The sequence below is a fragment of the Bubalus bubalis genome, chromosome 19 (genome assembly GCF_019923935.1).
Source record: "Bubalus bubalis isolate 160015118507 breed Murrah chromosome 19, NDDB_SH_1, whole genome shotgun sequence".
Lineage (NCBI taxonomy): Eukaryota > Metazoa > Chordata > Mammalia > Artiodactyla > Bovidae > Bubalus > Bubalus bubalis.
Window position 1 is genome coordinate 71,003,337 of NC_059175.1, and position 23,792 is coordinate 71,027,128.

At 67.7% G+C, this 23,792-nt stretch overlaps 1 protein-coding gene across 1 annotated transcript; it reads right to left on the reverse strand.

The window, feature by feature from the left end:
* Positions 1–4,171: 4,171 nt before the first annotated feature.
* Positions 4,172–22,322, reverse strand: SLC6A18 (solute carrier family 6 member 18). Its single transcript, XM_006051895.4, has 12 exons — positions 22,163–22,322; positions 17,731–17,871; positions 17,002–17,139; positions 16,330–16,511; positions 14,342–14,452; positions 13,477–13,589; positions 9,510–9,638; positions 8,080–8,236; positions 7,185–7,389; positions 6,816–6,975; positions 5,632–5,794; positions 4,172–4,643 (listed from the first exon to the last, which is right to left on the reverse strand). Exons 1-12 carry the CDS (start codon positions 22,320–22,322, stop codon positions 4,452–4,454), a joined length of 1,851 nt encoding a protein of 616 aa, XP_006051957.3. The 3' UTR covers positions 4,172–4,451.
* Positions 22,323–23,792: the final 1,470 nt, after the last annotated feature.

Consider the following 23,792-nt stretch of genomic DNA (forward strand, 5'->3'; position numbering starts at 1 on the left):
GTACCGGCTTCTGTAGTTATAAAAATGTACACCCGCGGGGTGTCTGATGCTCCCGGGTCCCTGGCCTGGCAGGAGTTGGAGGGGGGTATCCTGGGGGCAGGGTGTGGCTGGAGGAGCCAGGGGACCGGAGAGGATGCCCCTCAAGGCCGGACCAGCGCCCACCCTGCCTGCAGCAGCCTGGTCATGCCCTATGCACACTCGGGAGACGGTGGACACAAACATTCCGAGGTCTAGGACCCCTGACCCTGCCTGTCCCTTCACAGCAGGCCCTGGACTCCTCGTCTCTCCAGAGGGCCCGTGGAGTGGACAGCGCAGGCCATGGACACGGGTCCAGGCGTGGGCCTGGCCCTCTCCCAGGGTGCTTGTCCCCTCACCTGTCCCCACTAGCGGGACCTGGGCAGGCGGACGGGCTTGGGCAGCAGCGCCTGTGCCCGCGTGGGCTGCCCCCCGTCACCCGGGTGACCAGCGCCTGTGTGCCCGCGTGGGCTGCCCCCCGTCACCCGGGTGACCAGCGCCTGTGTGCCCGCGTGGGCTGCCCCCCATCACCCGGGTGACCAGCGCCTGTGTGCCCGCGTGGGCTGCCCCCCGTCACCCGGGTGACCAGCGCCTGTGTGCCCGCGTGGGCTGCCCCCCGTCACCCGGGTGACCAGCGCCTGTGTGTCCGCGTGGGCTGCCCCCCGTCACCCGGGTGACCAGCGCCTGTGTGCCCGCGTGGGCTGCCCCCCGTCACCCGGGTGACCAGCGCCTGTGTGCCCGCGTGGGCTGCCCCCCGTCACCCGGGTGACCAGCGCCTGTGTGCCCGCGTGGGCTGCCCCCCATCACCCGGGTGACCAGCGCCTGTCTCCTTGTGACCGCGGGGGCTCCTTTGCTCACGTGCCGTTCTGTCCACTGAGCTGGACTCAGGCGGAGTGCCTGTGGAGAAGCAGCAGAGGCCTGGGCCAGGGTGCGCAGAGAGAGGCTCCTCGGTGGGCACTGCTTGGGTCCCCGAGGGTGAGACCTCTGGGGGCCACACGGGGCTCGAGGCCAAGGGCTGTGCTTTGGGGGCCACATGGAGGGCCTGGGCAGACAGGTGGCCCTGAGGTTGTGGAGAGGTGCGGCGAGCTCCTAACCTGGTGGTGGCCAGCTGTCCCAGAGAAGTTGTCCCAGGAGGGCTGGGGCTCAGAGGCAAGGGTCAGCTTTCAACCTGAGCCCTCTGGTGGGGGGCAGGGGGTGAACCACACAGGTGCTGGGTCCCTGGTCCCCTGGTCGGGGGTGGTGAATCACACAGATGCTCCCCCCTGGCCTCCTGGGGGACGGTGTGAACCACACGGCTGCTGGGTCCCCAGTCTGGTGGGGGGTGAGCCACACAGGTGCTGGGTCCCCAGTCTGGTGGGGGGTGAGCCACACAGGTGCCCCTGTCTCACCTCTGGCTCAGCAGGTCTGGGCATGTGAATCTTGAAGTCCCACACGCTGCTGAGGCTGTCTGAGGGGTGGGGAGGTTGGAGGCTGCCCTGGGGACTGTCCCCCTTGCAGTGGCCCTGGGGCGGAGCCTTCAGTGGCCGTGGGCCCAGGGTCAGGGCGCTGGAGGTGGGTCAGGGAGAGGTGGTGGGCGTGCGACTCAGCCAGCAGGAAGAGGGGTGTGAGGTTATGGAGGGACCTGTGTGAGAGTGGGGGTCCCCTCCTCAGCGCCCTGTCGGAGGCCTCTACGTCCCCCTGGGCCCAGGTCTGTGGGGCACCCTCCCCCCAGGAGAATCCATCATCAGGAGCTGCCGATGTTGATCAGGACAACGGGCCTGGCCTGCCCTGCTCTGCTCTGTCCTTGCCTTTAGGCCCCTGCGGGCATGAGAACAGGAGGGGCAGCTCAGGGTGCCACCTGGGCGGCTGGCCGCCTTGTGCCCTGTGTCCGGCACAAGCTCATCCTGATGACAGTGGCCGATTCCCGAGGCTCCCTTCTGGGGTGTTGCTGGCGGGACCGCGCACTGAGGCAGGGGCTGTCAAGTGGAGCTTGGTCGGGGTCGCTGTGGGAGCAGCCCGCTGCCGCTGAGCGCGGTGCCCGGTGCCGGCCGGCCGCGTTTATGGCCGTCGCCTGTCAACTGCCGCTGCTGCAGGCTGCGTCCGAGTGACTGGGTTGGTGCATTCGTTTGTAATGGACCCAAGTCCAGGCGCACATCATAAACAGCGAGGGACCGGCCCCACCTGCCTGCCTGGTGTGCCCGCCTGGCGGTGCCCCCTCTGGGGAGGACTGACTTGCTGCTTAGGGTGCCAGGTGCTTCGGGCAGGGGAAGGTGACCAAGACCCCACAGCTGCATCCCGCTGACCCCCACCTGTGGGCTCCCTGCGCCCCAAACCTCTTTCTGGCCTTTCCATAAAGGCCAGTCATCACTCAGCTTTCCAGCATCCACATGCCTCTAAAACTCTGTCTACTAAATGCATTTTATCCCGATTTTACTCACAATCAATCACTTGTATTTTTCCTGAAGTGTAAAACCCTTGGAAAGGGCGTATGTTCTGGTCGGGCTCAACTAAGATCTTGCTCTGATTTATCATTTTTAAAACCACCGTGCGGCTCCTCAGAGTGAAACGTGAAAAGGATAGAATTCTGAGCGAGTCTAGTTTCCAGGCTTCCCTAGATCTAGACGGGCTTCCCTGGTGGCCCCGATGGAAAGAATCTGCCTGCAATGTGGGAGACCTGCGTTCAGTCCCTGGGGTGGAAGGTCCCCTGGAGAAGGGAATGGCTACCCACTCCAGTGTGCTTGTCTGGAGAATCCCATGGACAGAGGGGCCTGGCAGGCTACAGTCCATGGTGTTGGAAAGAGCTGCACACAACGGGTCAACTTTGACTTCACTAGCTCTAAACTGCACGTGAAGTAGATGCTCATGCGCCCCCAGGTCTGTGTGCCTCCGGGAGTCAAGGCGGGAAACGAGTAAGGAGGCAGGAGAGAAAGCAGGGCACAGGCCACACCCGGGGCCCCTGGCCCCATATGCCTGCCCCCCACTCACTGCTGTAACCCTGGCATGTGCTGGCACCTGGCCCTGGCATGCTTACTTGTGAAGGTCAGCATGGGGCAGAGGGCTTCCCATACCCCTCAGCTCAGGGCCCTCCAAGTGCTGGTGGGAGGCAAGGTGGTGACCCCCAAATATGCACAGGGAACCGGACATCTGAACCCCAGAGCCCGAGAGCCTGTCCTGGACGTGGTGGAAGGGCATCACGGGGATTAGTGATCATCAGCTGGCCTGGACCTGCCTCCCAGGCGGGCTAGTGTGAGCCTGGGGTCCCTGCACGTGGAGGAGGGAGGCTGAGGTGGACGCAGTGTTGGTGCTTCTCTGGAAGAGGGGGCCCTGAGTCACTGAGGGCGGCATGGGGGTGAAGTGCAGACCCCGCCCACCCCATGCGGCTTAGGGCTCACTCCGGGGCAAACTTGCGCTGACCCGGCTTTAATACCCACTCCTCTTAGGCATGCAGCAGTGACCGGCCCCGTTTTCTGGGGTCCCGGGGCCCCAGCGCAGTGCCGGCCTCCGGCGGGGCCGTGTCAGAGGGCCTGGTTCAGCACCACGGACAGCACTCGCCTGCCTGGGGCTGGGCGCAGAGGGCCGCGCTCCCATCACGACGCGGAGGACAGGCTGGGTCTCCGGAAGCTCACCTGTGTGTCCAGGGCCCCTCAGGACTGTCCCCGGCTGGTGGAGGAGGTCCAGAGCGCAGGGGGGCGGGGGGAGGCGAACGGGCCCCGGAAAGGGCAGGTCTTGTCTGAGGCTGCTGGGAGTGGGGCTTGGTGCAGGGAGGGACCCATGCTCGGGAAGGAGGCTGGCCCTCCTCCCCTGGAGAGAATGGAGACCTGCGTGACGATCGGCCTTCCCTTCCCTCCTTGACTTGAAAGTCTCGGAAGAGTAAAGGGCAGTGTGTCTAAGCGAAGCCTGCGAGCAGCCAGCCCCGCAGCTAGCATCTCGGTGCCCCAGCTCCGTGGCCTTTGGGGAGGAGGGAGCGGCCCATGCTTCTGGGATGATTGTGCACCAGGTGCCCTGAGTCCCCATCACGCACGCCCAGGATAGACCCTCCCTGGGACCAGGGCTCAGGTGGAGAAAGGTCCTTCTGTGGGGCTGGGCCTCCATCCCAGCCCTGCGGCCTTCCTTGCAGATGGCCCTGCCTCACGCTGTCCATCTGGTGTGGGGTGCAGGTGGGCCTTCCCAGACCCCCTTCCCCCTACCACCAGCGTTTTGCCCGTGGACTCAGTGCACGGCCTCCCCGAGGGCCCCATGCAGAACCGCCGGCCACAGGGCCCAGGAGGCGGACAATGGACTTGGCCCATTTGGAGAGGAGCGTGGACTGACATGGGAGTCGGGCGGTGCCGTGAACGGGTCCGGAGGGCACGACAGCGTCGGGAACAATGACCACGGGCCCTCGGGGCCAAGCATGCGTGTATTGGTGCTGCCCCGGCTGTGGCACAGGCAGGCCTCCCGCCACCCTGGCCCCGTGCTCAGCAGGCCCTGCCGCCCCGCGGCTTTGGGCATCTGTCCTGCGGCGGGTCCCACGTCTTCTCTCTGCACCGGGCGAGCAGCTGGCAAAGCGCCACCACCGGGACCCACAGGGTGGGCAGGAAGGACAGGAGCACACAGGTGGCCAGCACCCAGCCCGGGTAGGGCTTCTCCTGCCGCAAGGGGAACCGCTCCTGCAGGACACAAGGCCTGAGAGGGGCATCCGGGAAGCAGGCAGGTCGCCCCACGTGCACTCCCTGTGTAGAGGAGGCTGGCCCTCGGCCCTAGGGGCCGTGAGCGTGGGGGGCAGCTCAGCCCGTCTCCTCCTCTAGGGCGGGTGGAGGGAAAGGCGCCTGGCCAGGGCCGCTCCCTAGCAGTGGGCACCTGGGCAGCTGAAGTTTCGGGGACTTGGCCAGCCAAGCCACCTGTGGGGTTAGGCTCCGAGAGGCAGGCCGGGGACCTGGGGTGCCGCGTTCTGGAGAGAGCCACCCTGGACCACCCGAAGGGCTGCACGGTCCTGGGGTTGACTGCTGGGCCTGGTCAGACTCCGTTCTCCCTCCGTGAGGGAAGCACCACCCGCCCAATCTCAGGCCCGTGGTCACTCTAACAGGGCGGGAGCCCCCAGAAGATGGCGCCATTCCTCCTATGCCCGTCTGGCCGTGTTGGGCAGCTGCTTTCTGGGGAGATTTTAGAACCGGCTGCGTCCACACCCCAGAGAAGGGGCGGCTCTGAGCTGGCAGATGGAAAGCAGGCTGGTGGAGCTCATGGGCTCAGCGCGCAGCCTGGGGCCAAGAGCTGGCTCCAGAGTCCAGGCCACACCCTGTGCTTTGGCTGGCTCGACGGCGGGTCCCATCTGAGACTGGCCAGGCATCTGCAGAGCCGGCCCCACAGCCCCCGTCCCCGGGGAAGGGGCTGCAGGGGCCCACGGGGTCACCAGAGTGTGGAGCCTGCACTGCCCTCCCGCCGCTGACCGAGGCCTGCACCCAAGGTCAGCCCAAGGTCGCTGGGGCTGCCGGAGTCAGTACCGATGCCCCAGGGGACATCAAGGGCCAGGGACCTGGGGTCCCAGGGAAAAAGCAGCCCGCGTGGGCCCCAGCGCACAGATGTTCCTGGTGGGCACCGGGGAGGGGGGTGAGGCTGGGTCTTGGGCCCTGGGGTCATCCCCCTACCCAAAGGACTTACGTATCGGGGGTTCCAGGCCTTGTAGCGTGGCGGCGAGCTGGCCAGGAGGGCAACATAGGCCACAAAGATGGTCAGCAGCAGCAGGGGGCTCACGACCTTCCAGGTTGCCCGCCAGTAGAAGCCGGGCCGCCTCCCAGTCATCCAGGCTATGTCATCGCAGAACCTGCCGCAGAGCCTGGGCTCAGTCCCCATCCGCTCGGCCGGCAGCCTTTGTCCACCAGGATGTGGCCCAAGGGACTGTCCCCACCTCCACTCTGACCTCCGTCCCTTGTCTTCCCGAGTGGCCCCTGGACGAGGCAGCCGTCTGGGTTCTGGTGAGGACTCGCCCCACCCCCAGGTCAATGGATGGGAAAGGCCCGAGGGGTCGCTGAGCCCAGCCCAGGGAGCAGCAGGACCTGTGGGTCTGGCCCCGGTCGGAGAGTTCCAGCTCTGTGAGCGCAGAGAAGCCCCCACCAACTGTGGGGGGGATGCGACACCTGACTGGGGTCCCAGGGCAGGAACAGAGGCCCAGGATGTGCAGCGGCCACGGCACACATGGGAGGGGGTTGGAGCTGCTCCGGACCCCGCCCCAGGGCCCTTCCTGTCCCCGCCCCTCCCAGCTCTCCTCCGCAGGGCGCCTGAGGGTCCCCTTCTGAGACCACGTGGCCCCCCGAGTCCAGGGGTGCACTGTCCCCCACACCACTGCTGGATCTGTGGGCGTGTCCCCTGGGGACAAGCCCACTGTCCCTCTGCCCGTAGAGCAGCATGGAGGCTCGCATTCAGGGCCTCCCAGGAGTTCTTAGAACAAAGGTCGGGGTCACAACCTCTAGGGTCCCTATCTGGACAGGGTGACAGGTGAGTGCAGGTGTGTGTGTGTGTGTGCCTCGGGCCTGGGCCGGGTGAGGGTGGTAGAATGTCGCTGGGTCTCCTCGGAGGCCTCCAGGGGAGGTTGGCTCTTGGCGCTTTGGGCAGGCCCTCCTGCCCTGGGGTCCACCTGTGATTGGACACTGGGAGCTCCCGCAGGTGGCTGGAGACCACTGTTTAGTCATGGGCCTCCGCACAGCCAGGCGGTGGTGCCAGGCTATGCCTGTGGACAGGTTCGCTGGGGGGACCTCAGATGGCCCGTGTCACCCACCGCTGCCTGAGTCCCACTCAGGGACCACGGGACGCCGGGAGCAGAGGGGCGGGCCAGGCGGCTGACTCACCGCTTCATCCCATAAACGTAAACGACCCCGACCACCTCGAAGAAGGCCAGGAGGATCAGGTTCAGGGCCGCGGCGTACTGGTCGAAGATCTCCAGCCAGTAGCTCCCCGACCGCAGCGTGAAGCAGGTGGCCACGAGGAAGCACAGCAGGCAGGCCAGGCCTGGACACGACCTGTCAGGCGTCTCCGGTGCCCCCCCGTGTGCCTTGCACCGCGGCCTGGAGGACACCCTTGGGGGCCATGCGGGACGCAGTGCCCGCCCATGCTCCCTGGCCCTCGGAGGGTCAGCCTGAGCTGCCGGGACCACCCCTTAAGCCCCCGTGGGGGAGGCTCATCTGACGTCCAGCGAGGAGGCCTGGCTGTGCACTCACCTGTCAGCACCTCCTTGGGGACCCTTCTGGGCATGACCCCCAGGTCCAGGAGCGGCGTGATGATGCTTTCCATGTTCCCGAACATGGACGACAGGCCCAGGCTGAAGAGCATCCCGAAGAAGAGCACGGCCCAGACCGGCGCACCGGGCATGTGGAGCACGGCCTCCGTGAAGACGATGAAGGCCAGGCCCGTGCCCGAGGCACTCTGCAACACGGCGCAGGTGTGCCGGCACGCCCCCGGGACACACGCGTGTGCTAGCATTCCACCCGGGACACACGCAGGTGCCAGCACACCCCCGGGACACACGTGTGTGCCAGCATTCCACCCGGGACACACGCATGTGCCAGCATGCACCCAGGACATGTGTGTGCCAGCATGCCCCTGGGACACACGCATGTGCCAGCATTCCCCCCAGGACACACGCGTGTGCCAGCAGGGGCCACGCCAGGATGCACACCCACCCTCACGCTCCCTGCTGGAAGGCCAGGGCGCCCTCCTGGGTCAGGCAGAGGTGACCCTGCCTCGTCCGGGCCGTGTTACCACATATTGCGGGTGCACCTCTGCGGGGAGGTGCCCTGTCCCCTAAATCACCTGCGGCGGGGGACGCGCGCCCCCGGGGTTGGGGCTCAGGAGCCCATTCAACAGTTTCCCGCAGGGGCCTGCCCACCCCCAGCCACTGTCCCTGCCCCACATCGGCTGGCCGTGGCCTGGCTCGGGGCTGTGCTCACGCCCCTCTCCCTGGACTCTGGGCAGCCCCAAGGCCCGCTCTCCCCATCTGGACCCCACCTGCAGAGCAGGGCCTATCAGAGGAGCTGCGTTTAGGCCCCAGGGCTCAGCCCTGACCCCAGGTCAACGCCTGCAGCCCCCTGCAGCCGCACCATGGCCCCTGCGCACCTTGTCCAGGAAGTCCTCCAGGCGGCAGGCCTCCAGGGGAAGCCCGGCCACCCGTGCCGGCTGAGAGGCGTTCAGACGTGCCAGGGCCGCAGTGTAGGCGTCCCTGGACACACTCTGCTCCGGCAGGTCGAAGGCGTTGATGAGGTGGAGGATGTTTCTGCGGGGGCGGGGAGGCTGGGTGAGCTGCCCCCGGGGGTCGGGCTCTGCGGGGCGCCCGGGGTCTTGTACACATGTGGGGGACACAGGCTATCCGGCCCCTAAGGCCAGGGTACAAACAGGCCACGTAGCCTCCTGACCCCTGGCCTGTGGGCTCCAGCCTCCTCAGCAAGGGTGGCCTCAAGCACCTCACACCTCCGCGTCCGTCTCAGGGATCACGGCTCAGACTGTTCGCTAGAACATGCTTGTCACCTCGCCCAGCAGAGTCCCAAAGCCTTTTGCAGAGGTGACTGGGGTGGCTGACGCGCCCGTTCCTGCCAGGCCCCGGGACACTTTGCCCCTAGGGCCGTGGACGAGCCTCTCAGAGGCTGGCTGGGGCCGTGGCTTTCTCATGCGTGTGCGTTCCGTCTGTTCTGTCTGTGGTTTTGCTTGTGTGCGCAGCCTAGTGGCCCTGGGGCAGCAAGAAGGTGCTGACGCTTCCCAAGGTGCGGCCGTGGGGAGCTGGTGTTGGCCACTCTGTGGTTTTGTTCTCTGGGCGTCTGGGGGGAGCGGCGGGAAGAGCTGGCCCGTGGTGGGACGCTGCTCCCTGGGACGCACTGGACGCTGTGGCCACTGCGGCCTCTTGGGGTCCCCGAGCCCCGCACGTGCTCTGCTGTGCCTGGGGTGCGGGTGACTGCCCTTCCTCCCCCGCGTGGCCAGGGGTTCATGGCAGGCATTCCCCTGTGCCCTGCTGACACTGCCAACGAGTCCATCATCCACGAGCTGCCCTGGACCTCCAGCAGCAGGCAGAGGGCGGGCTTGTGCCCCTCTGGTGGGTCTCTCCCAGGAACCTGCGTCGGGAGGCCACCGGGCCGTCCATCCCATGTGGTGACTTCCCCCGTGGGGCCGTCCTCACGGGGTCGGCTCCCGGACAGTGGTGAGAAGTGACCGCAGCCTGGGCGACTGGACGCCACAGGACGGTGACCGCCTCGCTCTGGAGCAGGGAGTCCAAGACGAGGCGTGGGCAGGGCTGGGGTCGCCCATGGCCCAGGGGAGGGCCCCAGGTATGCCTGCACCGTGGCCGCCTCCCTGTAGCCCGCCCCTCCTCCGTGTCTGCATGTGCCCCTCCTCCCGTCAGGATACCGGCCGTTGGCCGGGGGCCCATCCTGTCCACAACTCCCTCATTGGAACCTGTCTTCCCAGCCAAGACCCAGCCTCCAGCTCGGGTCCTGCCCCTGGTTCCAGGCGGACCGCCCCCGTCCCTGACTCCTCAGTGCCCAAGGGCCCCCGCTCACCGGTCCAGGCACCGCCCGTGGTCGCTGGCTGCCTTGAACCCCAAGATAGAAAAGACAGCGATGGACGCGTAGAGGGACGTCATGCTGTTCACCAGCGCAATGCTCACCGCGTCCCTCCTGCAGTTGTTCCTGCGCAGACACGCACGGCCTTAGGGCCCCAGGGAGGAGGCCTGGGGCAGGGCGCGGCCTCTCAGAGCCCTCCCCACCACCCCGCCCGGGACCCCAGCTCAAGGCGGCAGCTGGTGCCAACCCTCAGGGCCCGTCTCCTCTGCGGCCTCGGGGCAGGAGCGAGCTGGGGGCCCTGGGTGTGGGTGCCTGGTCTCCAGGTGAGAATCGACAGTGGCTGCCGTCTAAGAGCGGAGGCAGAAGCACAGCAGGAGCGACCACTGGAGGCCCCTGGGCCCTCCACCCCCCGCGTGCCCGCTGCCCCATGGGTCCGCGCGGAGGCTGCCCCCACGGACCCACGCGGAGGCTGCCCCCACGGACCCGCGCGGAGGCTGCCCCCACGGACCCGCGTGCCCGCTGTCCCCACGGACCCGCGCACCCACTACCCCCACGGACCCGCGCGGAGGCTGCCCCCACAGACCCGTGCAGAGACTGCCCCCATGGACCCACGCACACGCTGCCCCCACAGACCCGTGCAGAGGCTGCCCCCACAGACCCGCGTGCCCACTGCCCCCATGGACCCGCGCGGAGGCTGCCCCCACGGACCCGCGCGGAGGCTGCCCCCACAGACCCGCGTGCCCACTGCCCCCATGGACCTGCGCGGAGGCTGCCCCCACGGACCCACGTGGAGGCTGCCCCATGGACCCGCGCGGAGGCTGCCCCCACAGACCTGCGTGCCCACTGCCCCCACGGACCCACGCGGAGGCTGCCCCCACGGACCCGCGTGCCCGCTGCCCCCATGGACCCGCGTGCCCGCTGCCCCCACAGACCCGCGTGCCCACTGCCCCCACGGACCCGCGCGGAGGCTGCCCCCACAGACCCGCGTGCCCACTGCCCCCATGGACCCGCGCGGAGGCTGCCCCCACAGACCTGCGTGCCCACTGCCCCCATGGACCTGCGCGGAGGCTGCCCCCACGGACCCACGTGGAGGCTGCCCCCACGGACCCGCGTGCCCGCTGCCCCCACGGACCCGCGCACCCACTACCCCCACGGACCCACGCGGAGGCTGCCCCCACAGACCTGCGTGCCCGCTGCCCCATGGACCCGTGCACCCACTACCCCCACGGACCCGCGCGGAGGCTGCCCCCACAGACCCGCGTGCCCACTGCCCCCATGGACCCGCGCGGAGGCTGCCCCCACAGACCTGCATGCCCACTGCCCCCATGGACCTGCGCGGAGGCTGCCCCCACGGACCCACGTGGAGGCTGCCCCCACGGACCCGCGTGCCCGCTGCCCCCACGGACCCGCGCGCCCACTACCCCCACGGACCCGCGCGGAGGCTGCCCCCACGGACCCGCGTGCCCGCTGCCCCATGGACCCGCGTGCCCACTGCCCCCATGGACCCGCGTGGAGGCTGCCCCCACAGACCTGCGTGCCCACTGCCCCCATGGACCTGCGCGGAGGCTGCCCCCACGGACCCGCGCGGAGGCTGCCCCCACGGACCCGCGTGCCCGCTGCCCCCATGGACCTGCGCGGAGGCTGCCCCCACAGACCCGCGTGCCCGCTGCCCCCATGGACCTGCGCGGAGGCTGCCCCCACGGACCCACGTGGAGGCTGCCCCCACGGACCCGCGTGCCCGCTGCCCCCACGGACCCGCGCGGAGGCTGCCCCCACAGACCTGCGTGCCCACTGCCCCCATGGACCCGCGTGCCCGCTGCCCCCACAGACCCGCGTGCCCGCTGCCCCCATGGACCCGCGTGCCCGCTGCCCCCACGGACCCGCGCGGAGGCTGCCCCCACAGACCTGCGTGCCCGCTGCCCCCATGGACCCGCGCGCCTGCTGCCCCCACGGACCCGCGCGGAGGCTGCCCCCACAGACCCGCGTGCCCACTGCCCCCATGGACCCGCGCGGAGGCTGCCCCCACGGACCCGCGTGCCCACTGCCCCCACGGACCCGCGCGGAGGCTGCCCCCACAGACCCGCGTGCCCACTGCCCCCATGGACCCGCGCGGAGGCTGCCCCCACAGACCTGCGTGCCCACTGCCCCCATGGACCTGCGCGGAGGCTGCCCCCACGGACCCGCGCGGAGGCTGCCCCCACAGACCCGCGTGCCCACTGCCCCCATGGACCTGCGCGGAGGCTGCCCCCACGGACCCACGTGGAGGCTGCCCCCACGGACCCGCGCGCCCGCTGCCCCCACGGACCCGCGCGCCCGCTGCCCCCACGGACCCGCGCGGAGGCTGCCCCCACAGACCTGCGTGCCCACTGCCCCCACGGACCCGCGCGCCCGCTGCCCCCACGGACCCGCGCGGAGGCTGCCCCCACAGACCCGCGTGCCCACTGCCCCCATGGACCCGCGCGGAGGCTGCCCCCACAGACCTGCGTGCCCACTGCCCCCATGGACCTGCGCGGAGGCTGCCCCCACGGACCCACGTGGAGGCTGCCCCCACGACCCGCGTGCCCGCTGCCCCCATGGACCCGCGCGGAGGCTGCCCCCACGGACCTGCGTGCCCACTGCCCCCAGGGATCTGCGTGCCCACTGCCCCCATGGACCCGCGCGGAGGCTGCCCCCACGGACCTGCGTGCCCGCTGCCCCCACGGACCCGCGCGGAGGCTGCCCCCACGGACCTGCGTGCCCACTGCCCCCATGGACCTGCGTGCCCACTGCCCCCATGGACCCGCGCGGAGGCTGCCCCCACGGACCTGCGTGCCCACTGCCCCCATGGACCCGCGCGGAGGCTGCCCCCACGGACCCGCGCGGAGGCTGCCCCCACGGACCCGCGTGCCCGCTGCCCCCACGGACCCGCGTGCCCGCTGCCCCCACGGACCCGCGTGCCCGCTGCCCCCACGGACCCGCGTGCCCGCTGCCCCCACGGACCCGCGTGCCCGCTGCCCCCACGGACCCGCGTGCCCGCTGCCCCCACGGACCCGCGTGCCCGCTGCCCCCATGGACCCACGCGGAGGCTGCCCCCATGGACCCGCGTGCCCGCTGCCCCCATGGACCCGCGTGCCCGCTGCCCCCATGGACCCACGCGGAGGCTGCCCCCATGGACCCGCGTGCCCGCTGCCCCCATGGACCCGCGTGCCCGCTGCCCCCACAGACCCGCGTGCCCGCTGCCCCCATGGACCCGCGTGCCCGCTGCCCCCACAGACCCGCGTGCCCGCTGCCCCCACGGACCCGCGTGCCCGCTGCCCCCATGGACCTGCGCGGAGGCTGCCCCCATGGACCCGCGTGCCCGCTGCCCCCATGGACCCACGCGGAGGCTGCCCCCATGGACCCGCGTGCCCGCTGCCCCCATGGACCCGCGTGCCCGCTGCCCCCACAGACCCGCGTGCCCGCTGCCCCCATGGACCCGCGTGCCCGCTGCCCCCACAGACCCGCGTGCCCGCTGCCCCCACGGACCCGCGTGCCCACTGCCCCCATGGACCTGCGCGGAGGCTGCCCCCATGGACCCGCGCGGAGGCTGCTGTCAGTGCGCCATCGCTCATGCCATGTTTTATGACCCATGGTCAGGCTTGGGCGTCGTGAGGAGGCGGGCGCCCGGCCGTCTAAGTGCCCGGGAGGCTGACACAGTCTGTATTTCTGCTTTTATGGCCACGTGTGTCACACGGGCAGCCCCTGGTTATAGCCTTGTTCCTGGCTTTGATGACCCCAGTTCCCTTCCGGCAGCTGCTCCAGAACTTGCTGCTTCAGAAGGCGGCAGCCTCCCGGCCCTCGGGGTGACTCAGTGATTGCCGGAACCCCGAGAGCTTGTGCTTATCAGAGGCTCACATCGGTTGACCCCACGTTCCAGGAAGGATGTCACAACAAGCTGCTCGGCACGCCCTCAGCAGCACGGCCCCTGGCCCCAGCCCCAGCCTACCTGGGCGGGTTGTAGCTGGCGAAAGCAATGTGTCCTCCGAAGGCCAGGGACAGGGAGAAGAATATCTGGGTGGCGGCGTCCAGCCACACCCGGGGGTTCTGCAGGACCCGCAGCTGGAAGGGAATGGGGACCCGTGGTCGCAGACAGGCCCCCAGCCTGGTGCCTCCTGGTCAAGACTGTGCCCAGCATCCCCGGGACGCTCCCACGAGCCGTGTGCCCACCCAGGCCCCAAGACAGCTTGGGACCACTCGTGAGGAGCGCACGTGATGACATGGCCAGTTCGGGCTCCCTGCGTTTGATGCGGAATGCCCCCTGGGCCCATCCACAGGAGGACGGCCCTCTCGGGGCTGGGAGTCAGATCCGGGGTCGGTTCAGCTCCCTGCAGGCTGGGGGTTTCGAGGACTCGCGGGCCAGGCGGGACCCCCTGCACACAGGGCCTGGTGTTCCCACTGGGGGACCCACAGACGCCACCCACGTGCCCAGCAAGGGGCCCGGCCTGGGAGACTGAGGGTGCTAAGCTGTGCGGCCCCTGTGGCTCCAGAGACCATGGAATGGCCCCGTGGCTCCTCTCCTGGCGGCTCATGTTCCTGGACAAGCCCCTCAGAGACGTGGGGTCTGGGACCCTGCGGGGGACACCGAGGTCCCCACCAGGCCTCTCCCCCACACCCCCATTTCACACGCCCCCGCACCCCAGGCCGCATTCTCTGCTCCCCGCCCTCCAAACCTGACCCCTGAGACGCCGGACCACCCCTCCCTGTGGCCGTCTCTGCTCCCCTGGCTGAGGGGGGAGGGTCCAGGCTGGGGGGGCCCGGCTTGTTCGTTTCCTGAGCCTGGGCGGGGGAGCTTGGGTGTGGGGCCCACTTACGTCAGGGGTGAACAGGTAGGTCAGTCCTTGCATCGCCCCGGGCAGCGTAAGCCCTCTGACCAGGAAGACCGTGAGCACCAGGTAAGGAAACAGGGCCGTGAAATAAATGGCCTGAAAAGGCCAGTCATCAGTCTCCTCTGCATCCACTCCTGAGTCAGTGGGGCTCGGGAGCGGCCTCGGGCCACTGCCGGGTTGTGGGGTCTGACTGGAGACAGTGGGCTGTGGGCCCCAGTCACGCTCAGGGGCTTGGGCTGCCCCGAGGATCACGTGAGGGTTCTACCGCGGTGGGCAGTGGCCTCCCTCTGGTCCACAGGCCCCTCCTCCTTCTATGCTGAGGCCCCAGAGGGCCTCTTCATGGGGTCCGTGGGGCGCACACCTGCCCACACGCTCTCCCCGAGCAGGACCAGTCCCCAGTTCTTTCAGGGCTGGGGAGGGCTCTGCACACATGGCGTCTGCAAAAAATTAAATCGGCAAACGGGGACCCTTCCCTCCTGAGCCCCAGACCCCAAATGCAGACACGGTGGGGCCACCCAGGTCATGTTCAGGGACGTTCGTGCAGGACTATTTGGGTTTCTGGCTGGTTGGTTGGGTCTGAAATTCCAATCCCCTCGAGCTTGGAGCCCCTCACCTGAGAGTAATTATCACCTCCACACATTAACTGAAATAAAGTACAGGAGCTCACACACACTCAGACCCGCAGACCTCCACAACCACCGTCGGGAGGCCCCACAGAGACGCATGGAGGGTAGTTACAGTCGTTGAAGTCAGGACAAACGTAGAAAGTGCCGGACTCATCCAAGCCCAGGAGGAAGAGAAAAGTACCGGACTCATCCAGGCCCGGGAGGAAGAGAAAAGTACCGGACTCATCCAGGCCCGGGAGGAAGAGAAAAGTACCGGACTCATCCAGGCCCGGGAGGAAGAGAAAAGTACCGGACTCATCCAGGCCCGGGAGGAAGAGAAAAGTACCGGACTCATCCAGGCCCGGGAGGAAGAGAAAAGTACCGGACTCATCCAGGCCCGGGAGGAAGAGAAAAGTACCGGACTCATCCAAGCCCAGGAGGAAGAGGGGTGGGCAGCTGGAGCTGGGTGCAGTTTGAAAGGCAAACGTGGGAGGCACAGACTCAGGCTCCCCTGGTCCTCTCTGTGTGGAAGCGAGGTGACTTTCAGTATTTTTTCTCATTGCCTCAGTCTCTTTAAAAGATAATGCAGTGTTTAAAACAAAAACGCTGAGAATGCGGGCGTTCCCTAGGTTAAGATTCACCTCGCTCACTGCCCCTGGGTTCAGTCCCTGATCGGTGACCTAAGACCCCACAGGCTGAGAGGCAAAGAACCAAGGAAGTGCTGAGACTGCGCTTGCTGCTTATGACGCTGTAGCGAAAGGTGTGATGGCAGCGTGGCCACTGAGGGGAGAGGGCGATGCTGAGGCTCCTCTGTGGCCTGGCGCGGCGTTGCTGGGAGACAGAGTGGGCTGCAGCCCCAAATCCAACCACCGAGTTACAGCCGCCTAGCAAAGGACATAGAGAGGCGTCCAAAACACCTCAGAGAAAGAGTGGCACGAGAGCAAAGAGCAGAGGGGACGAGCAGAAGATAAATACAAGGTGACGGGCCTCGCCCGGCCAGATGGACAGCGCGGGCAGCGCAACCACGCCAAAGGAAGAAGCCGGGGCAGTCAGCCTGGGGGAAAAGCGAGACCCAGCTGCGTGCTGTCTACCAGAACCACACTTTAAACACAAAGACCCAAACAGACGAAAAGAAGAAGAGCTGGAAAAAAAATTAATTTAGTCAAGGAAGCCGAAATGGCTGTTCTAACATCAGAGAGGATTTCAGTGCAGACTGTCGCCGAGCCGAGGAGGTTCACCTCACGGTGAGAGGAGCCCAGCTCTCCAGGGACACGGACAGAACCTCTGAACCCCAGAGGCCGAGGAGATGGAAGTGAGGAGGGGCCCTCGGGGCCCGGGGGGCCCGGGGGCAGGGCCGCGCAGGCTCACCTTCCCAGTGGTCTCGATGCCCCTGATGATGCACAGGTACACGGCGGCCCAGGAGACCGCCAGGCAGAGCAGCAGCCGCCACTGGACCGGGCCACCGTCGCCGATGTCGGCCGAGACGTTCAGCGTCCGCCGGTACCAGAAGTAGCTCACAGGGCTGCTGTCCCGGCACTCCTGCACGAGGCCTGGAGCCGGCAGGGCCCGCACAGGTGGGCCGCGGGCCACAGGGACCCGGCAGGACCCCGCCACCCTGGGAGCGGGCCCGGGGGGCTGGCCGCCGGGGGCCTCTGCAGCTGCTCAGCCTGTCCAGCAGGTGCCTAGCACGAGCTGGCACAGCGGGCCCTCGGGGACAGAGGCCCACCCGGGGTCATGAGCGCACTTGAAAACCGTGAGTACTCCCCACACCTGAGGTCTCCGCAGAGGGCTGCCCACACCTGAGGTCTCCGCAGAGGGCATGCACTTGGGCTGGGGGGGTGTCCCCCTGAAGACCTAATTCAGGGGGATGAGCAGCCCAACCCACACGCTTTTCCTTGCCAGGTGTGTGAGCAGCTTCGAGGGCCTGGGTGCTACTTAGTGAGGGGGGCCCAGGGTCCCACAGCAAACGGGCAAGCGCGGGGTAGCAGGACCCAGCTCCAGGGGGCCGGCCACGCTGGGCATCTCTCCCAACAGCAGTACCTGTGCGGTTGAGGTCGAGCGGGCAGGCGCTCCAGGGCAGCGGGTGCTGGAAGGAGTTGAGGAGGTACCAGAGCACCCAGGTCAGGATGGTGTTGTAGTACAGGCTGACCAGGAAGGACACGGTGAAGCAGCCCAGCCCTGTGGGCACCGGGCATGGTCAGCGCCTCCCTGGGCGGCCCGATGGACCCCTTCGCGCCCAGCCCGTGTCTCCACTCCCTGTGTCAACCCTGAGGCCCCTGCTGCCCGCCCGCTGGCCAGCACCCTCCTGGCTGGCCTTCAGCGGCCCGTCCGCCAGCCTTGGCCCACTTCTAGGTGGGCCTTCGGGCAGCCCGAAGCCACCAGGCATGCCACAGGCCTGCCGGTGACGCTGGGGCCATCTGCGGCAGAGCCCATCTCACGGTCACTCGGGGAACCAGGGCTGCCCTCTGCCCAGTCTCCCCAGGTGCCATGAGGTCCCAGGTCGCATGCGCTCAGGGCCCCTTGCACATGGACTGGGCACCGTGGGCCAGCGAGCTGCTGTTCTGGGGTGGACTCCTGCCTCCGCTGTCACGCCTGATTCCTGCCTTGGGTACCTGCGTGCCCGGGACCCCTGCACCTTCCGTTCCGAACCACTGGGCATGCACTGGTGTGACAAGCGAACACCCAGCAAACACGCATAGCACGCGTAGACGCAGCCCCGCCCCCCCCACCACGGAGCAGCTGCAGGCGGGGGTCATGGGGGGCACATACCCACACCCCCCAGGTAGGGCGAGATGGCCGTCCACACCCCGACGCTGCCCCTGCGCAGGCGCTGGCCGACGGCGAGCTCAATGTGGAACAGCGGGATGCCCTCGAAGGCCAGGGCGACGACGTAGGGGATGAGGAAGGCGCCTGCAGAGATGCGGCTGTCAGTGGGCCCTGCCCTCTGCCCGGCCCAGCCTTGGTGAGGGCGACACAGGCCGCTGTGGGGGGATAAGGAGGAGCATTCCTGGCCACCGAGGGAGGCAGCCCTGACGTCGGGGGTTTGCTTGTGTTAAAGCTGTAGTCCCCTACCCTCTGGGGCTGTGTGGGGTTCCCACTGACACGTGGGCCGAGCTGCTTTCTCACTGGGGCCCTGACACCCCTGGTTCCCGGGCTCCTGGGACGGGGAGCTGGTCTGCTCACGGCAGGGCCTTGCAGGAGGTAGTCACCGGAGGTCCCCCAAGCTGTGCCCTGGGTTGAGGCGGGAAGCCCTTCCCAACCCTTCACTCCTGCTCGGACGCTGGGGTGCACACAGCAGGGTGGGCCTGGGTGCCAGGCCCCTCAGACAGAGCTGCCTCTCGGCAAGAACCTGAGGGCAGGCAGGCAGACACGGCGGCTCCCTTCTGCACCGCGTAGATGGCGTGGGTCCTGGCAGGTGGCGGGGGGCTGGGCACCCCTGAGCCCGCAGGCCTGCTGGAGAGACGCGGGTCCCCACAGGATGCTCCCGCACTGTCGGGAGGAGGACTGAGTGCCCAGAGGCGGAATCGGCCCTGTGTGCGCTGTGGGAGTCTCAGCCGCACATCCTCTGTCCAGACCCTGGAAACCTGCCTGCCCTGGGCCGGAGCGTGTGGCTGCTTCAGCGCTGCCTGGCTGACCGCAGCTGCTGCCTGCATGGGTCCAGGGGACCCCAGGGAGCAGCACAGACCATCAGGCCCCGACCAACAGCATGGGCTGCTGTGGGCACGGCTCTCCCCACTGTCCACGGGAAGCTTGGGTTCAGCTTCTGAGAGCCACTCCCACGAACCAAGGCCCCGTGCTCTTCACCAGCACAGCTTCGTGCTGGCTTTTTCTATCACCATCCGAAGTGTGGACGCAGAGTCAGAGCCCTGGGGGCAGCCAGGCCATGGAGCTCTTGGGCCACGTCGGCCTGACGGGCCGCCGGGGCCAGCATGTGGGCAGACGGTGCGTCTCAGTATCTCCCACGTAGCAGCAAAAAGGCAAAGTGCATTAGAGAGTTAAGTTCCAGGTGGAGGCCCCAGAGGCCCCGGGATGGCCTCCCAGGGGCAGGAGGGCCCCTGCGGGCAGGGCTTGCAGCGGGGGCTGTGGCCAGGGGTCACCAGGGACCCGGGGTCCAGGTTACTGATGGAGGCGCCCTCCTGAGGCACGCTCAGGCCCCAGGACGCACTCCTTGCAGCATGGCGAAGGCAGACATGGAATGGCCGCACGCCCAGGGCCTGAGTCCCACACGTTTGAGCCACCATCCGGGAAGGGTGAGGCCTCCAGGCTGACTGATCCTTGGCCCCCTTTCCCCGTCCCTGCCTGGTCTGAGGGGGAGGCCCCAGCTGGATGGGGTCCAGGTGGAGGCCTCAGGGGCTGGTTGAGGGCAGCGTGAGAGGGTCTGGCCCAAGGAGAGGTCTGGGGAGAGGGGACAGACAGGGAGGGGAGGGACAGGGGGCCTGGCCCGTGGCCGAGTCTCCCAGCTCTGGGGAGAGGGGGACAGGAGGCATCTCTGTGACCTGGTGCTGAGCAGCGTCCAGCCTGTGCGTCAGGCTCATTTCAGCCCCAACGTAACCACCGTGGGGACGGGGTCCCAGATCACAGGCCCGGCTGGGGTGCTGGGGGCCAGGCTTGGGGGCTCTACGTCCAGGGGGGCACCCAGCCCCTCATGCTGACTCCAGGAGGAGCCAATGGGGGTGGCACGGGGCAGGCTTGTTTCTGACAGACTACAAGGCAGGAGGAGAGCTGGTCCACCTTTCGTGGACCCCGGTGCTGGGGCCCCAGATCTGGGATGCTGTGCTGAACTGAGAGGAGTGTGTCTGGTCCTGTCCTGGCTCGGCCCCTGAGCTCCCTAGGCATGTCGGGGGGTCGGGCGAGGGGCACAGCTTGTTGATGTCCTTCAACCTCACCCAGTTGACCCCACAGGCCGGGAGATGGAGGGGCAGGGCGACCCCACACCTGGGACTCCCAGCCTGGCCCTCCCCCAGCGGCAGACTGAGAGTCACCAGCCAGCGGCCCAGGGCCCCGTCAAGGGTGCCTGCCTGGCGGAGGCACAGGAGGGGGCCGTGCTGGGGGGCCCCGCCTCTGCATCGCTCCCGGACAGCATTCCTGGGTTGCACACTTCATGATAAACCTGTAGACCTGAGTGTTTTCCCGAGCCATTCCAGCAAATCGCTGTCTTAAGAGGGGTTGTGGGACCCCTTGAATTTGTAAAGAATCGGAAGAAGCCATGGTAACCTGGGGACCTGCTACTCCAGATTGGCATCTGAGGTTAGGGGGCATCTTGTGGGGCCGCCCTTAGCCTGTGCGGGCAGGGTGGGGTTAGGTTCTGGGGCACCCAGTCGGCATCCACTGAGAACCAGAGGCCTGGTCAGTGTGGGGAAAGCCTCGCACATTCGGTGCTCCGGCCCCGAGAGCTGAAGGGCCACTGCAGAGCCGGTGACAAGGAATACACAGTCATCAGATGGCCGGCCGCTGTGTACCGTCCCCTGCGGGCGGGTCTGGGCGGAGCCCGGGGGGTGCTGGGCACGGCACACAGCCGTTCAGTCCAGTAAGAAAAGATGCCTCTGGTCGGAACAGTGGCAAGGGCCTGTGGGCTGCTGAGAAACACGCCCGTGATCTTGAGGAAAGAGCCACGGGAGGATGGAAGGAGAGGGGCACACGGGGTGAGGAGAGACCTGCATCCCAAGCCCGTGGAGACTGCAGGGGCCAGGCCGGACACCCCACCGGACGCCAGGCCCGACCCCCGGCCCGCGTGCCATGGCTGCAGTTTATGCGGGAAGGCGGCGGCAGAGTTTAAAGGAAGAGCCGAGAGGGCTCGCTCTGCTGGACACCAGGGCTCCACACTAAACCATAGGCCTCCAGGGCAGAGCAGGAATCGGGGCCTCTGCAGCTCCCTGGGGGACCCCCGGGTTGGAGCCCTGCGGTCAGCAGCCGGGGTCAGCACCGGACACCGTGCTTCTGCCTCCTCTGCTCGTTGCGGAGTGGAGTGTATGTGACGCCCCGGCCGGCCCTGCGTCCACGTCCGCTCAGCTCTGTGACGACGCTGCCTCCCTCCATGACGTGGAGGCACAGTCCTGACGTCAGGGGGTTGCGGGTGCGAACCAGGCGATGCCCTGTCTCAGGGTCTCCAGAGGTGGTCAGAGCAGACGGAGAAGGGCCTCTCGCAGCGTGAGAAGCTTGTTTCGTGGCACTTGGTCAAGCACTTCCAGCCTGGGAAAGCTGGATCCTGGACCGTACAGGCGTGTCTCGGAGCCCCGGGCATGGCGGGTGGCGCCCGCGGCCTCCATGTCTGGACGGAGGCAGGCGGTGTCCACGGGGCGGGGGCCCTGGGCCCCTGCTCCGGCCGCTCTGGGCAGCGGGTCAGGCTGTGGGCAGAGCCCCATGCGTGGAGGGTCGCCGAGGCCCTGGCCTCGCACGACAGGCACTGGGAGCTCTGGGCGCCCTGCTTCAGGTCCCCGCCGGTGCTCCAGGGAGCTCCATGCTCTCCACGCCGCGCTCACGGAGGTGCGGCCGCCTCCCCACCCCGGACCCACGGAGGCTCTGGCGCCAGGGCAGCTGTTACAGAGGAATGTCTGGCCATTTGTCTGCATGTTCAGATTTTCCCACGTGCCCCAGATCTTATTGTCAGGAAAAGGAGACCTCAAAGATGCCGTGTCTGCATGACCAGGAAGCTTGGTGGGCGGTGCTCATGCAGCTCTGCCTTCTGTGTTGATCCCCTGCTCCCCCATTTTGGGTGGAGATGGGCTGAATCCTCACCACCTCGGCCTCCCCGTCTCCGAGGCAGGAGGCCAGAGCCGCTGCCCTGCAGGGGACACTCGACCAGCGCCTGCGTCGGCTGGGAGCTCCGCGGGCGCTAGGAAGCACAGGCCTCGGGGAAGCCTCGGGTCAGACACCACAATGGGGTGACTGTGCCCAGGAAGCCCTCCGCCCTGAGCCTGGGGACACAGCGAGCCACACCCCATGTGCATCCCCTGAGGGCAGCTGTGCACCTCAGCTCCCCATGTGGCTGCGGCCCCCTGGCTGCCCTCTGGGGTCTGCTCAGTGAGGACACAGTGCTGGCGAGGGGGGCCCGGCGCCCTGACCCTGACGGAGCCTGGGCGGGCGGCCTGCTGAGCAGCACCGCAAAGCTGTCGCCAGCTGGGCCCCGGGGGACAGATCCCTGCGGGTGGGAGTTCCCACACCCCGGAGGCCGCGGTGGGGGGGGCATACCCAGGAGGCTCACCTCCCCCGTACGTCTGGCACAGGTACGGGAACCGCCAGAGGTTGCCCAGGCCCACGGCGAAGCCCACGCAGCTCAACAGGTACTGGAGTTTGTTGTCCCACGCTGGCCGCTCCTCCCTGCTGCCATCCGCAGGTGGGTCGGGCCCCCGGGTGCCCGCCATGCCTGCCATAGCCCGGAGCCTCCGCAGCGGTAGGAAGTTGCCAGCCTTCTGCCCTGTGGGTGTGCTTTTTTGTGATTTAAAGGAAAACCAGTAAAGCTGGTTAATCGGTAACAGCCCCCTCCAACCGAGCGCCCCTCCCGACCCTGGACCCTCCCCCGCCCACTCCTGCCCAACGTCTGGCTGCCATCACCAACGCGAGAAGTTCAGGGGTTCTGAGGCTGGGCCCCGCTTACCTGTTCCATAGATGTTGTTCACTTTTAATAAACTTTCTGGAATAACCGCTGGCTCACGTGTGGCTGTGAGGAGCAGTTCCGAGCGCCCACGGGCCCCCACTAGGCACCCTGCAGGTACCTACCAGCATCACGGCTGACGCAGTGGACATGGCCATCCCCGGAGGGGCCCCGTCCCTTGTGTGGCTGCACCCCCGACGGCCTGCTTCTGCTCTCCCTCCCTGGAGAGGGACGTTGTGTAAGCGGTGTGAGCTGGGCTACGGGCCTTGGTCTCTGGAGACCTGCCTGGCGGGCGGTTATATGGCCCGTGGGGTGCTGTGTCCACCATGCACTGACCAGGGTGGCCATGAGGAAGAGCTGTAATGAACATCTGCAATGGGATTTTGCGTGGACATGGGTGAATGCCCAAGTAGGGCTGCCAAGACAGGTGCCATGTTTACTTTTAAGCCAGTTATTTTCCAAAGATGTCCAGACCTCTCAGATGGTCTGAATGTGACCTTTCCATCTGGCTCCCAGTGCTCCCCTTCCAGCTGGCTCCCAGTGCTCCTCTGCAGAGGATGTCCAGGTGAGTTCCAGAAGACCTCCCCTCCCCTGGCATTTGCCAGCCCCTAGCCCAGGAATCCTTGCCGGTGTGAGCCCACTGTGAGCTGTGGTGGGATGGCGACCTGTGTCCCCAAGGGGTTCCCTGGGAGGGTGGCAGGGTGGGGTGATGCCAGGCATGGGGAGGGGCTTGGCCAGGCTCAGGGGGTATGCGAGCCCTTCCCTCAGCTCGGGTTCCCTCCTGTCTGGGGGCTGGAGCCGTGACGAGCCAACACGGTGGGTTCAGCTGAAGCTTCCCCCTGGGGGGGTCCCTGGACCCTTGCCCCCACCACCCAGCAGACGCCTCCACCAGGGCAGGACTGGGCCCCTTATCCATAATCTCCCTTTCCTCGGATACTCCTCTCTCAGCTGGGCTGCATGGTCCCAAACACCGGGCCCCGGAAGCAGGTCCCGCTGAGGAAGGGCAACTCAGATGGAAAGGCGTGGGAGAGGGAAGACAGTGGCGAGGCCTGGCCTCTCCCTGTGCCCCCGCCCAGGGGCCTCACCAGCAGCCCCAACATGAGGGCACTTGGCCGGGAGCCTGGGGCAATGGTGGGGGGAGGGGGCCCTCCATGCATGCAGCAGACCTGCAGTCCTGCACCAGCCCCTCAAGGCTGGGGCTCGTCTGTCTCTCATTTAGACAACACTTAGGCAAAGACTA

Coding starts and splice junctions, on each gene's coding strand:
- SLC6A18 (XM_006051895.4), bottom strand. CDS start 22,322: ATGGCGGGCACCCGGGGGCCCGACCCACCTGCGGATGGCAGCAGGGAG. Junction 16,512..17,001: donor GCTCGACCTCAACCGCACAG/GTACTGCTGTTG, acceptor TGCCGGCTCCAG/GCCTCGTGCAGGAGTGCCGG. Junction 13,590..14,341: donor CCTACCTGTTCACCCCTGAC/GTAAGTGGGCCC, acceptor ATTCCCTTCCAG/CTGCGGGTCCTGCAGAACCC.